At 50.6% G+C, this 13,042-nt stretch overlaps 1 protein-coding gene across 44 annotated transcripts in view; it reads left to right on the top strand.

The window, feature by feature from the left end:
• The window catches only part of LOC101408564 (ral guanine nucleotide dissociation stimulator-like), a 196,883-nt gene that overhangs the window by 20,614 nt on the left and 163,227 nt on the right, over window positions 1–13,042 (top strand). For 19 of the 44 annotated variants that reach the window (XM_087419649.1, XM_087419642.1, XM_087419645.1 and 16 more), the window contains exons 1-4: window positions 1,470–5,650; window positions 6,250–6,342; window positions 6,608–6,743; window positions 8,226–9,349. The exons of 1 other annotated variant lie outside the window; for it this stretch is intronic. In XM_087419649.1, coding sequence (XP_087275775.1) covers window positions 9,004–9,349 — 346 coding nt within the window. In that variant the 5' untranslated portion in view covers window positions 1,470–5,650; window positions 6,250–6,342; window positions 6,608–6,743; window positions 8,226–9,003. 24 more of the 44 variants (XM_087419659.1, XM_087419656.1, XM_087419658.1 and 21 more) reach the window with 7 other exon arrangements.

Below are 13,042 nucleotides of genomic sequence, written 5' to 3'. Positions count from 1 at the left end.
GTCCCTGACTCTGAGTGAGAATTTTGTGGAGCAGAACACACAATGGACACACAGTGTGAGAGAGAAAGCAATCTTTGTTGTTTTAAGCCTCTGAGACTTGGGGGCTGTTTGTAATTGCAGCAGAATCTAGTTCCACCTGACGGACACATGGAGCGACCACAAGGGGGTAAGGAGCAGTCAAGACTGAGTGGAGACTGGCGCTGTGAGAAGTGATACAAGAAGTCAGGAAAGCAGAATTGGAAGCCAGATGTGGCCAGGAAAATGGAAGACCCTGAAAATCCTCAGGAATACGTGGGATGGGGCTTGAGGAAGTTTTCTGGCTATCAGGTGGACCATGAGAGCTTGAGGCCATCCAGGTGACACAGTGGTCCCTGAATATACACCTTTTATATGGCCCGTCTCCCCAGCAAGGAAGGAATAACGTGTGTGGCAGGCACAGGCCAAGGATCTACAGCCAGGAGACCCAAGGTTAAGCCTGGGTTCCAGTGCTGGAAGTGACCTTGGAGTGACCTTGGATAAGTCCTTTCCTCTTCTGTGGACCTCTCAGTTCTCAGATCCCTCCCAGCTCTGACGTTCTATGACCCTCTGTCTTTTTCACGGGCATCATTCATCACTTACTTGGCTCCTCAGCACCTCCTGCCTACCTGATGGCCTACTTCGTGGGAAATGGGCTCTGTTTCACCTTCCTGGAGCCCCTCCAGAACACATAAGTGCCCTCTGCTCTGCAGGGTGCGTGTGTGTGTGTGTGTGTGTGTGTGTGTGTGTGTGAGAGAGAGAGTGAGAGTGAGAGGGTGAGGGAGTGAGAGAGAGAGAGACAAAGACTACAGCCAGAAAGGTTTACCAAGCTGATCTTGCAAAGTCTTACTTAGGGGCCGGCTACATGGCTTAGTGGTTAAGTGCACCCGCTGCGCTACTGGTGGCCCGGGTTCGGATCCCGGGCGCGCACTGACGCACCGTTCGTCCAGCCATGATGAGGCGGCGTCCCACATACGACAACTAGATGGATGTGCAACTGTGATATACACTTATGTACTGGGGCTTTAGGGAGAAAAAGGAGGACTGGCAATATATGTTAGCTCATGGCTGGTCTTCCTCAGCAAAAAGAGGAAGATTGGCATGAATGTTAGCTCAGGGCTTATCTTCCTCACAAAAAAAAAAAAAAGTCTTACTTAAAAATATCGTTTTCCCTGGAGAGTAATATACTCAGTTGGAAACGTTGCTCCTAATTCCCACCACAAAGGCCTCTGCTGCCACGCTGACACAAACACACACACACACACTTTCACCAAAACTGACCAGTTTTGTGCTCTCCAGCACCAGAGAGGGCCCTGCCCTTTGCACCCACCCCTTCTCTGGCCTACCAACCCCCGAAACCTTTCAAGGCCATATGCGACATGAACCCATACCTTCTTTGGCCATAAAATGACTCATTTTCTGCCTGGGTTCACACTGCAAACTCTATTATGGTGCCAATCACACTCTACCACAATCAGACCTTAAGGCTAGAAGCTTCCATCTCTTTACTGCCTCCCACAGAACCTGATGTCCATTCATTCATCAAGTCCTTACAGAGTACCTACTATGTGCGAGGCAGAAGGGACAGAGTGATAAAGGACACCCCTGCCTTCAAGGAAGTCCCACCAGACCAGGTGAGGGACAGACACCTGAGGAGCCGGGTCTGCCATGGCATGCTGAGGGTGGGAAAGCTGTGGCAGCAGGGGTCATGGAGCACATTCTGGGATGAGAGTCCCCAGGAGGAGGCATTTGAGCTTGGTAGGATTCCACCAGGCAGGGAAGCGTGGGGGTGGAAGGGGCACTCCATACAGAAGCCCCAGCATATGCAAAGGCCAAGGTGTGCACAGCTCATGACCAGGGACACTGGCTGGAGCCCAAAGTGATGGGGTAAGAGGAGCCTGGGGAAGAGGATGAGGCAGTGGTCAGCAGATTTTAGGCAGTTAGTGAACGAGTGAGTGAGTGAATGACACCCTTGATCATGAAGCCACTAACCTGGTACTGGTCCTTAGACCTATTCCTTCGTCCTTAGTAAGGACTCAGCTTGGTTTCAGGGATATGTGTAGGGCTAGGATAGATCTCAGAATGAACTAGATGGTTTAGACACGGGACAAGCCCCGATCCCAGGACCCACAAGTAGAGTGGCAAGACTGGCAAGTAGACACACAGACCTGGGTTCTAGTCCTGGCTCTGCCACCTCCCAGCTGTGTGAGCTTGGTCAGGTGCCTTGAGTTCTCTGAGCCTGCTTCCTCATTCCAACCTATGAGGATGGTTATGGGGACTGACTAAGAAAGCATCTCTGACAGTGCCTGCTGCAGTGTAGAGGAGGTGTGTGGAATCTGAAACTTTTGTTCAAGCTCAAGTTTCAAGCTGATGTGATCATTAGTTCAGAGCTTGGCAGCAGCACCATAAGGTGGAATTAGCAACTTCAGAGCGTTGAACATTCCAGGCAGAGCTGGCTTCAAGGGCGTGTGATGGGGTCCTGTGCTCAGAAGGCCCCATGCTTGGGGCTTCAAGTTCTGCAGTTGCAACCTTGAAGTTATTATTTCTCTTTGAATTTGTTTTCATGAGAAACATCTGATGGAACAATGGAGCACACCCCAGGGGCGTGGAGCCTCAGCCCTCATGTGTTCCTGCCTCCTGCTGCCTCCCTGGGATGGTGTCTCAGCTGCTTGCTCCCCACATGCCGGCACCCCAGAACCCATGACCTCCTCTATCCTCTGTCTGGGAGCAAATGGGTGGAGTCAGCCAGGAAGACTCACATTCCACAGTGAGTCACCCTCCACCCTCTGCAGGGGCCTTGGGGTAGGTGCAGAAATGGCGGGTGCAGTGAACACCCGATCCTGTCTCAGGGCAAGGCAAGGAGACAATGCCTGGGCACTAGGTGGGTGACTCAGCAGGGGCATCTTGCCCACCCCTCATCTAGGTACCAAGTGTATCATGGCACAGAGTTTAGCGGAGGTTGAAGGTTGATATTGGGGGGTCGCCTGTCTGCCATGGGTGGGTTGGTGGGCTGTGAGAAGGGGAGGTCGACTTCCCCGACTCCACCCAGGGCCTTGCATTTTTCCCTTGCATCAGGCCCTACAAATCATGCAGCCAACCCTGGTTAGAATCTGTTTCCATTTTCCCATCCTCAGCTCAGAGTCCTCGGTCCTTATGTGATGTGGCCAAATTGCTCTGAGCATCTGATGCGCACTGGTGAGATGAGGGGGGGAGAGGCAATCAGATCATTTGGTGCTGGGGTAGACAGCTGGTGAGGGGCGTCTAAGGGACAGAGAGCCAGCGCCTCCCAAGCTTTAATGTAAATGGCAATCAACTGGGATGTTGTGAAAGTGCAGATTCTGATTCTGGAGGTCTGGGCAGGGCCTGAGATTCTGCATTTCTAACATGCTCTTGCTTCATGGACCACATTTTGAGTAGTGAAGTTCTAGAAGCCTTAACCTAGGAACAGCGTGGCCTCCAGACCGATGCCCGGCAAGCCCCTGTAGGAGCTCTTATGACAGGCAGAGGGAACGACTGCTTAGAACTTAGCCAGCAGCCCACACTATGATGACTCACCAGTAACTCTGTGTCCCCAGACACTTCAGCTGATAATGTGGGAATGCTTAGTCAATGTGGTCATCAGCAGAGTAATTAAAAACTCGCCCATAAATAACCTCACTCAATCCTCACAACTTTGTCAGGCAAGTATAAAAAGGCTGTTGTATAGATGAAGGAATGGAGGCACAGATGATGGGGGGATGTACTCTAGGTTGCAACCGTCAAGTGGCAGAGGTAGGATCTGAACTCAGATCTGGCTAAGGCCCTTCCCACTCTGCCAGCATCACTAAATTTAAGTTTCTAGGCTGGCATAGCTGTGGCTGGAAGCTGGTCCCCCTGCTGGTCATGTGCCCCCCCGATCCTGCAGGAGCCCAGAGTGTGAGGTGTTTGGCCTGTGCCCTGGGCCCCCTGGCCAGCCTCCTCTGCACCCCTAGCCAGCAGTCACCTCTGCCTTCAGCCACTCGATATTGATCTCCCCATCCTCGATCTGCTGCCGTAGCTGCTTGGCTACTGTCTTCTCCGTCTCCACGATCTGCAGCAGGTGCAGGTACTTCTGCATCAGCACTTCACACTCCCTGGCCAGGGTCTGGTAGATGTGGACAGACAGATGTGGTAAGACACTGCCTTCTTGTCCCCCAAGAGATCCAACCAGAAATGGGGGTCCCCCACTGACTGCGATTAGGAGATGGTCCTGACTCCCAGATATGGTGTGCGGGGCATTGACCTGGCTGCTGTGCTGTTACTGACTGCTCTGGCTCCTTCTCCAAATCCTGTCTCACATTCTGACCTCTGGTCCTCTAACTGATCCTGTTCTCTCCCCTCTCCCTCCGATCCACACCCTAGGGCCTTTGTACAGGCTCACTCTCTTGTTAGACATAATGCATCTGCTGACTTTAAGTTAAAGTCAATGCTCAAATTGAACAACAAAGCCTAGATGACAGCACATCTGTTTACAACATGGTTCACTGAATATTTTGAGTCCACTGTTGAGACCTACCACTCAGAGAAAGAGATTCCTTTCAAAATATGACTGCTCACTGGCAAGTGCTGTGGTTCCCATGGAGAGACTGATGCTGGTGTGTGCCCCCCTCCACACATGCACCAAAGTTAGGAAAAGTCTTATGACTCGCATAATAGAGGTCTCTGAGGAGAGCAGGGCCAGAATCTGAAGTAGCTCTGAAATGGCTTGAGGGAGCAAGGAAAGGAGCCTGGTCTGGTTTTTTGTTGTGGTTGGAGGTTTTAAAGAAAAATTATTTAATGACACCTGTCAAAGATGGTAAGCCATATTTTATTCAGAACCACTGTGATACGTAGGGACCACCGTGATGGGATTCACAGCGGGGGAGAAATGAGATTGGACTCTACTCTGAATGCAGCATGGGCAAGTGGGAATTCATGGCCAGGCAGCATGGTGGGGGTCACAGGATGGAAAATTACTAAGAGAAAAAACAAGTGTTGGGGTTTCTGGCTAACCTGACCTAACAGGATTCTTACCAAAGAGAGGCCAGAGTGATCAGACACCACCTGAGGGATGGTGGAGGAGGAGGAGGAGCCTGAGCAGATCTCGATGGTGATCAGACATACGGGTGGGTGTTCTGGTTAAACTGACTTAGCAAGGTTCTTGCTAAAACTGGATTTTACAAGGAAGTGCACAGACAGGCCTACAAGAAGGTTCAGGAGCCTGACTAAAGTTTGGTCAAAGCAAGAAATCTTTGCCAGGGGTGAGACCAGGGCAAGAGTTCTGCACACAGACAGCGATTGTGTGGTTGGATCCAAAGCCAGTTCCAGAGAAGGGACTTCTTAATCCTGGCGGGGAAGGAAAAAGCCTCCCAAGAACCATTGCCCCAGCCCCGCCCAGCACCCCCCTCCCCTCCCTGACTCCCTGCTGCCCCTCCTGCCCCAGCAGCCATGGGCTTGTCAGGCCAGCGCCAGAGCACCGAGGGTGGATGGAAAGAGCGTCCAGACCCGCAGGGACCTGGTTGTCAGACGCACAGGTCTCACTATGGGAGCTGCCCCCACCCGCTCCACCTGAGGAGCTGCTGCCCCCAACGGCCCCGCCCCAAACCATGCCAGCCAGTCCCAGCGGCTAAGAGTCCAGGTGAGCGCAGTCTTCCATGCTGACCGGTGCAGGTGCCCCTACCCGCGTCCCTCTCCCCGCTGCCCAGGAGAATGAGCAGAATGTGATGCTCAACCACTGGGGCCAATCCAGGTGAGCAACGTGGGCAGGGCCAGAAGTGTGGGCGGAAGTGCATCGGTCACCATCTTGGCGTCCGGCGGGGCCCCTCTCGGAGGGCCGGCCACATTCTCCCTCCCCCCTCGGTCTGGGTCATTTGCTATGAACACCGCAGCAGTGACCCATCAGGGCAGCGGAACAGACGCGTTTTGGCAGCGCTCCCCCAGGGTGGGTGCATCAGGCGTCAGTTTGCCTAGGCCCACAGATGTGGCCATCTTGCTTTACGGAGGACAGATGGGCACGCGCCGCCATCTTGCCATCCTGCGGGGCGTGGGGACCAGCTCCCACTTGCTGCACAGTGTCACTTCGAGCCCTACTCTTGTGGCAGTCCCACTGTGGGGTGGAGAGGAGGGGGCCGGAGCCTGGCAGCATGACAGCCTGAGGCCCAGGATGGTGATCACTGCACTGCCGCAAACTGCTCCCACCACTGGGCAACGAGGAGAAACAGCCATCTCCTTCCACAGGTAACCAGCTGCTGCCGCCCAGTCAGCCCCCCTGGTGTTCCAGCCCAAGGCAGGCAGCACTCTGTGCTTGGGGCCTCGGGGCCGGTCCAGAAGGTGAGTGAGCGCCAGGCGCTATGTGGCCTTGGTCTGTGCCACTGTCTCTGCTCTGGGCACCTCGGGCCACTGCGGCCATCCCATGGCCACTGGCACCCACCTTATGGCCTCCACCACACTGTCACCCCCACCCCCTGGCCACTCTGCTCTCCACTGATTCAGGCTGGGGCCAACAATGTCAAGAAACAGGGTATTCTGGAAACACTCTTTCTTAGGTCACTATCTTCTTGCATTTGCCGTGACTTTTCTGCTCTTTTGATGGCAGGGAGCCTGCCTTGATCTCTGAGATCAGGAATGTGGCTGAGCAAATGCAGCTTCTACCTCCAAATTGACACGCCTCTCAGATGCTCTGTTGCTAGAAGGGTCCTGGCAGTGCAGGGAAAGGTGGCTCTGCACTGGAGGTGAGTCCTGGAGAGGCATCTGACTCTGCAGATTCTGCATGTGACAGCATCCTGGGTGGAGGAGGTTGCAACCCACTCCTCACTGGGAGGCTTACCCTGGGGACTCAGGGAAGGGGCTCCTCTCTTCACTTCTTCCTTGGGATCCCACAGCAGGATGAGGGGTTTGCCTTCCCCTTGGCCTGGCTCCCTTCATGAGGGCTTCTGGAATTCAGCCAGTTGAGTGAGTCCTTTCCTGCAGACTCTGCAATGGAGGTCCCAGAACAGTGCACTGAAGACATTCTACTTTGAAAACCTCCTGGCAGATCCTTTTGTTTCATGTTGCAGGTTGTTATTGAATTTTTAAAGACCTGAATGCCACTTGTTGTCTTTAGTCTTATTCAAAGTTAACAGTGGTTTTTTTAAGTCGGAAGTTGTTACAATCTATCCAAAGAACTAGTAATGTGAGCTTGTTTCAGAGGTCAGACAACATGCTTTCTTGACAGTTTCCTTCAGAGCCTGTGTCCCAAAAGTTTTGTTACTGTTTTTGAGAATGATGCAAAACACTACAGAGAAGGTTGCTCTTGGCATGTGTCATTGTTTAACGTGGTATGGGGGCAAAGGAAGTGGGGGTCCTTTCGTAACTGTCACAAAGCATTGAGAAATGTTAGAAGGTCAGGTTGCTTGGAACTCCCTGAGGACCTAGTATCCACCCGGCCTCATGGGGGTTAGATGAACTCAGGAGGAGAAGAAAGCCTCGAGAGAGACCCCCTTCCTCCCCATGTGCATAGTTTTCTCTAAATAGAGATTTTACGTTAATGAGGAGAAAAGATTATGAAGTGTCTTGGTCAGTACATTTCAGGGGCTGGTTGCTTGGTACAGGAAGCAGTTTTCCTCCTGGTAGTGGAAGGACAGGAGGAACACAGAACCACAGCTCTTGGGGCTGACGTCCTCTTGGCGGCAGTCCTGCATCCTCAGCTGCTTGAGTAGAGCTGGGGCCAGGCGCCCTGCTGAGTGCCTGGGAGGCTCTGCTGGCCGACACCTGGCCTGGCTTTGAAATAGGGGGACCAATCCTCCCCGTTTTAGCACCCAAAGTCCTGCATCCCAGGGACAGCAGGAGGGTTGGACAGCCACGAGCTTCTAGGAACTATTTCTGAGGCTTCCTGAAACCTTTCCTGTTGTCTTGGTGCCATCCTGTGCTCTCTGCCCGAGCATCTTTGTTCCTACAGGGCACTTACCACAACCTGGGAAGAGGTCTTCACCTTCCTTCCTTCTCTGCCCTACAGATGGTCAGCTCCTTAAGGTAGACAGTGGGTCTTTCATCTTTCTATTACAGTAATAACTTGCAAGCAGAGGTGTTCCTTAAATCTTTACTAAAGTTTTAAATGGGCAAAATTCCTAAGTGTGGGTGTTGCCAAAAACACTTGTTTTGCTTTTATAATTGATTATTTTAGGGGGAGACATTTAATTCTTTCTTTTTAACTACTTTTTCATGTATCCTTGCAGGCTCCACATAAAGGACTCAAAACGTCTTGTCCAGTTGCTAAAAGCTGTTCACAGGGATGACTGGACCCTACTAAGTATTCTTTCATCTGTAGTGAACATTTCACCAAAAAAAACTCTTGAACAGGCTGGAGGGTCAGTACTACATGTTCAAGCCCACGGCCTTGCCCTCCATCTTCCACCTGACTGAGAAGGAGGAGCTGAAGGCCACGGCCGCCCCAGAAGAAATGACACCAAGATAGCCGCCAGGGACAAGAGGAACATGCCAGTTAAGCAGACGGGAAAGGAGCTTCAGGTTCATCCTTATCCTCGAGGGAAAACCTGAGGGCCCAGCCAGGGTCCCGCAAATTGAAGCGAGCCCTTCTGCAGGGCAAACCCGAACCCAGTGCCACCCAGGAAGCCACCAGTCAGGAGCGGGCACAGAGTCTCTGGAAGGAACTCCAGGAGACAGTGTGGTCTCCACAGCATGAGGCAGCCAGGGAGATGCAAACAGGTCTGCTGTAGATGCTGGCGATGAGACCCCCTCTTCCCAGCCAGGGCCTGCTGGATAAGAGTGGCATTTCCGTGGGTGACTTTATCCCTCAGGATCTGAGGCATGCAGATTTATTGGCTGGCATCCTTCTTACAGTTTCTCCTCAGCACACACTCAAGAGAGGCCATCTGTCCCTCCAGAGGCTGTTGACCGAAAGAGGCTGAAGAGAGATGTGGAGCCCACCTACAGTGGGACCAGCCTTGGGCCTGATGAGAGCTTGGCCCAGAGCCCCCACATTCATCATTCACAATGATGCCTCAGAAACCCTCCCAGAGCCCCTTCACCCTCCAACTGATGTCACCCCGGAGCCAGCCGCAGAAGATGTGCAGGGTGAACACAGCAACACCGGCCCCAGGTCCCTCAGCGGGGTCATCCTGTCAGCGCTGGGGCCTAAGAACTCCTCGACTCGCTGCACTCCTACTGCTTCTGCTCCCGGGGGAACAGGAGCACGTGTGCCACCTGCAGGAGCAGGTGGAGAAGGACAGCGAGCTGAAGAGGGGCAGCTGCCGACAGCCAGGTGCACACGCTGAAGGAGGAGCTGGACGAGCTGAAGGGAGGGGCTCCCTAACTGAGCAGCCTGCTGCCCCCAGCCGAGGTCAGTCCTGGGGCTCAGGGCTCCCCCACTGCCTGCTCCTCATGAGGGGTTTCCTGCTCCACAGCAGACGGCCCCTGAGCACTTCTGTGTGCAGCATGCCTGCTGCTGTCTTGGGAGAAGGCTCTGCTGGTAGCCGCCCCTCGCACACAGGGAGCCCAGGCTGCAGAGCTCACCCCGCTCGCTCTAGGGCGCTCGAGAGGCAGCGGTAGTTGTCAGGGTTTAGCAGGTGGGAAAGGAGGCATTGCAGGTCAGCTGGGAAAGCCAGACCTACGCAATGAATGGTGCCTGGATAGTTGGTTTTCCACTTGAACAGGAGAAAATCAGCTTCTGTTGCATCCCTCACACAAATGTAAATTCCAATGAGTTAGGATCTAAATGTGAAATAAAATCTACATAGTAAACTATTGGAAAAGTTATAGGAGACTCTTAACATTATGGGGAGGTGCTTTCCATATATGTTTTAATGAATATCCTTGAACTGAAGTCATTTTGAACATTTTAATAATTTCTTTAAAATTTGAAACATCTTTTTGAGTAGAATACACTCTCTTTTGTAAAAATTAAAACACTAGAGAAATACATAAGCTAAGAAGTGGTAAAAACTCCTATTTCTCACCTACCTCCCAACTTTTATTCCTTGTCGGTAGTAAAATTTGGTGTGTAATCTCCTCCACTGTTTCCTGTGCTTTACCTACATATTTCTCCACCTGAACAAATAGGTTGGATATATTTTTGGTGTGTTTCTTGGCTATGTTTCTGATTTTCCTGCTCTCTTACAGTTTAGTAGTTGTAAACATTGGTTTCTCGATATTCCTTACATATTGAGGTTACCATCTTTTGCCTGTTATACATCCATGGAAAACATTTTCCTACCACATTGTTCATTTAATCTGGATCAGTGCTTGTCTTCCCAGATGTCAGTAACACTTCAAGAGGGAAACGGGTCTGTGTGACAGGCTATTCAGGATCTCCGGGACCCCCAGGGCAACAACCAGTAGGACAACCCAAAACAAGAAACAAAACCCATCCCGCATGTTTCCAGATGCATCCTACGGGAAGGACAGCTCCAGTTGAGGACCACTGATGTCCTGGTCAGAGTTATCCACTATGTTCTCCTATCACGTTAAAGCTGTTTCTGTAGTTTCTCGTACCTGATGGTACAATTTGGTGCCTTTGTCTGTTCCTCTTGGTGCCTTTGTCTATTCTTCTATTCTTCTTGGTCAGACTGCCCAAAGTTTCTCACTGTTACAGGTCTTTCCAGACAACAAGCCCTTGACGCCATTGCTCAGGTCTATGTTGTTGTTCCTGCCAGGTGAATTCTCCCTTCATTCTGCTGTCATTGGTTTTATTGTGGTGTTGTTCTGGCTCCTGGAGGGAAGTGCTCAGCTTCTTGTACAGGTGATATTCCCTGATACCTGCAGTGGAGGCTGTGTCCCTTCTTCCGTCCCCTTGTCCCCACGTCATGGATTTGCCTCATGCTGCTCTCATTGCTGTTCATTTCTAAAGAGTTTCTCCTGTCTGTCTGGATTCCCTCTTTAACCTGAGAGATTTAGAAGGGTGTGGACAGATTTTCAAGTGGATAGGTTGGGGGAGGGGAGCCAATATTTTGTGATTACTTTTTACTTTTATTGCTTTAAGTTCCAGTAATATAGTCACTTATAGATTTCTGCTTTTTGGACTCTTTAGAGATTTCATTGTGGCTTAGCACACAGTCCATTGTGGTGACTGTTTCATTGTGGTTTGAGGAGAATGTTCGCTCTCCACTAGATGCTTACGTTGTCCCTGGGGCTGAGGCTAGATCTAGCTTTTTTGTGTTTGTCAGCAGATCTGTTTCCTAACTTACTGTATCACTTGACCTGTGGCTTTTTAAGAGAGGTAAGGTAGGTTTCCCTGTGGAAAGGGAAGGCACCTCCCCTGGGGTGCCTGTGTCTTCTTGTTTGTCCAGTTTTGCTTTATGTTTCAAGACCATATTGTTAGGTGCATAAGAGTCCCTGACAGTTATCAACACAGAAAACCCCTGTTTGTCCCATTTAAAGTCTTATTTCTTTATCTCCTTATTTTCAACCATATTATATCCCTTTATTTTATAACAATATTTTAACTCAACTTGAGAGCCTTCATGTTTTTATAGAGCAATTTGATCCATTTACAATTGTGATTACTGATAAATTGGAATGTGAGTCTACCATTTAATTTAATTTTTAATTTCTTAGGTTTTCTCATGATTTTTCTATTCCTTTAGTGGGTGTCTTTCAGCTTTTAGGAACAACCATTTCTGCCTCTCTTTCTGTAAATGCTTAGAGTTGATCAGTTCCTGTGTTTTACACTCCCAACTCATCACCTTCCGGTCCCCAGCTTGAGAATATCTGATCTTAGTTCTGTGTTCTTATTTTCCCCATCAAGCAACCATGACTGGATGTAAGTATACTTTTTATTGGTTACTTTGTTCACAACTGTTTATTGTATCCAAATTTTTCCTCCTTTTGGAAAGATTTGATGCTATTTTGGAACTCATATGACAGTGAAATTTTGAGACGAATCGAGTCTGAGATAGTCCTTAGGTACTGATGCTGGGGAGCTAGCACCTAACCTCTTAAAGTTGCATCAGTGTGTCAGCAGAGTCGGGATGAGGTCAGAGATATTTAAAACCGTGGAATTGAATGAGGTTTCCTGGAGACACTGTAGTTGTAGAAGGGACCAGGGCCCAGCCTAGGAGCAGGCAGTGTTTGCAGAGGTGCAGCTGAAGAGGGTCCAGGAAAGGGGCCTGAAATGGTGGAGCATGAAGTTGCAGGAACCATGAGGGGAAAGGGTATTGCAGAAAGGAGGGGTGCTCAGCTGGGTGGGATACAGCTCTGATCAGAATGGAGAAAAGATGGCTGGACTCGGCCACATGGGATCACGGGTGACCTCAGTCTCCTTGAGAGGGTGGGAATGAAGCTGGGTCTAGAGTGGGGGAAGGGGAGCCATGGGAGGGCAGTAGGTATGAGGCACTTTATTTAAGAGGTTTAGCCATGAAGGGGAGTTGGGAAAGTGGACAATAACCAAAAGGGAGCATGGGTCCAAGGGAGAGTTTTGTTTGTAAGGCGGAGATTAGCTAGCAGGTGTCTGTGCTGCAGGTAGGACCAGATGGGGAGGAGGAGTCTGCTGGGCCCTGAGGAGGTGCCGGGCTGGGCTCCTGTTATGAGAGGTTTGGGGATTCGATTGGAGACGTAAAAGAAACTTTCCACTCCAAACAAATGGACTGAAGGTATATTTTATTATAGAGAGGATGGTAAAGGTGATAGTCCACAAACAGATCTGAATAGGTCAAATAATAAGAGGGAAAAAACACCAGCTCAACTGGAAAGGGAAAACATCCACATCGGCTGAGATAGCAGCACATTTGAATAGGTCATATAATAAGAGGGAAAAACATCAGATCTATCGGATAAGGAAACACCAGATCGACTGAAGTGAAATGACACAAATCAACCAGAAAGAGAAACACCAGGTTGACTGAAAAGAGAACACATCAGATCAATTACTTCACAATAAATCAATTACTCACAACATCCACGCCCCACTGCTGGGAGAGTCCTGTCAATTGATATGGCTGGGCGGGAATCACAGTCCTGGGCAAGGCGTCTCTTCCACAGGTGGAACTCTCACCGGGTGTCAGTCTCCAGCAGTTTATATAAGCAGTTACAGAGTTTA

The sequence above is a fragment of the Ceratotherium simum genome, chromosome 30 (assembly GCF_057802395.1).
Source record: "Ceratotherium simum simum isolate JZ-2026a chromosome 30, ASM5780239v1, whole genome shotgun sequence".
Classification (NCBI taxonomy): Eukaryota; Metazoa; Chordata; class Mammalia; order Perissodactyla; family Rhinocerotidae; genus Ceratotherium; species Ceratotherium simum.
This window is presented reverse-complemented; position numbering and strand designations above follow the sequence as displayed.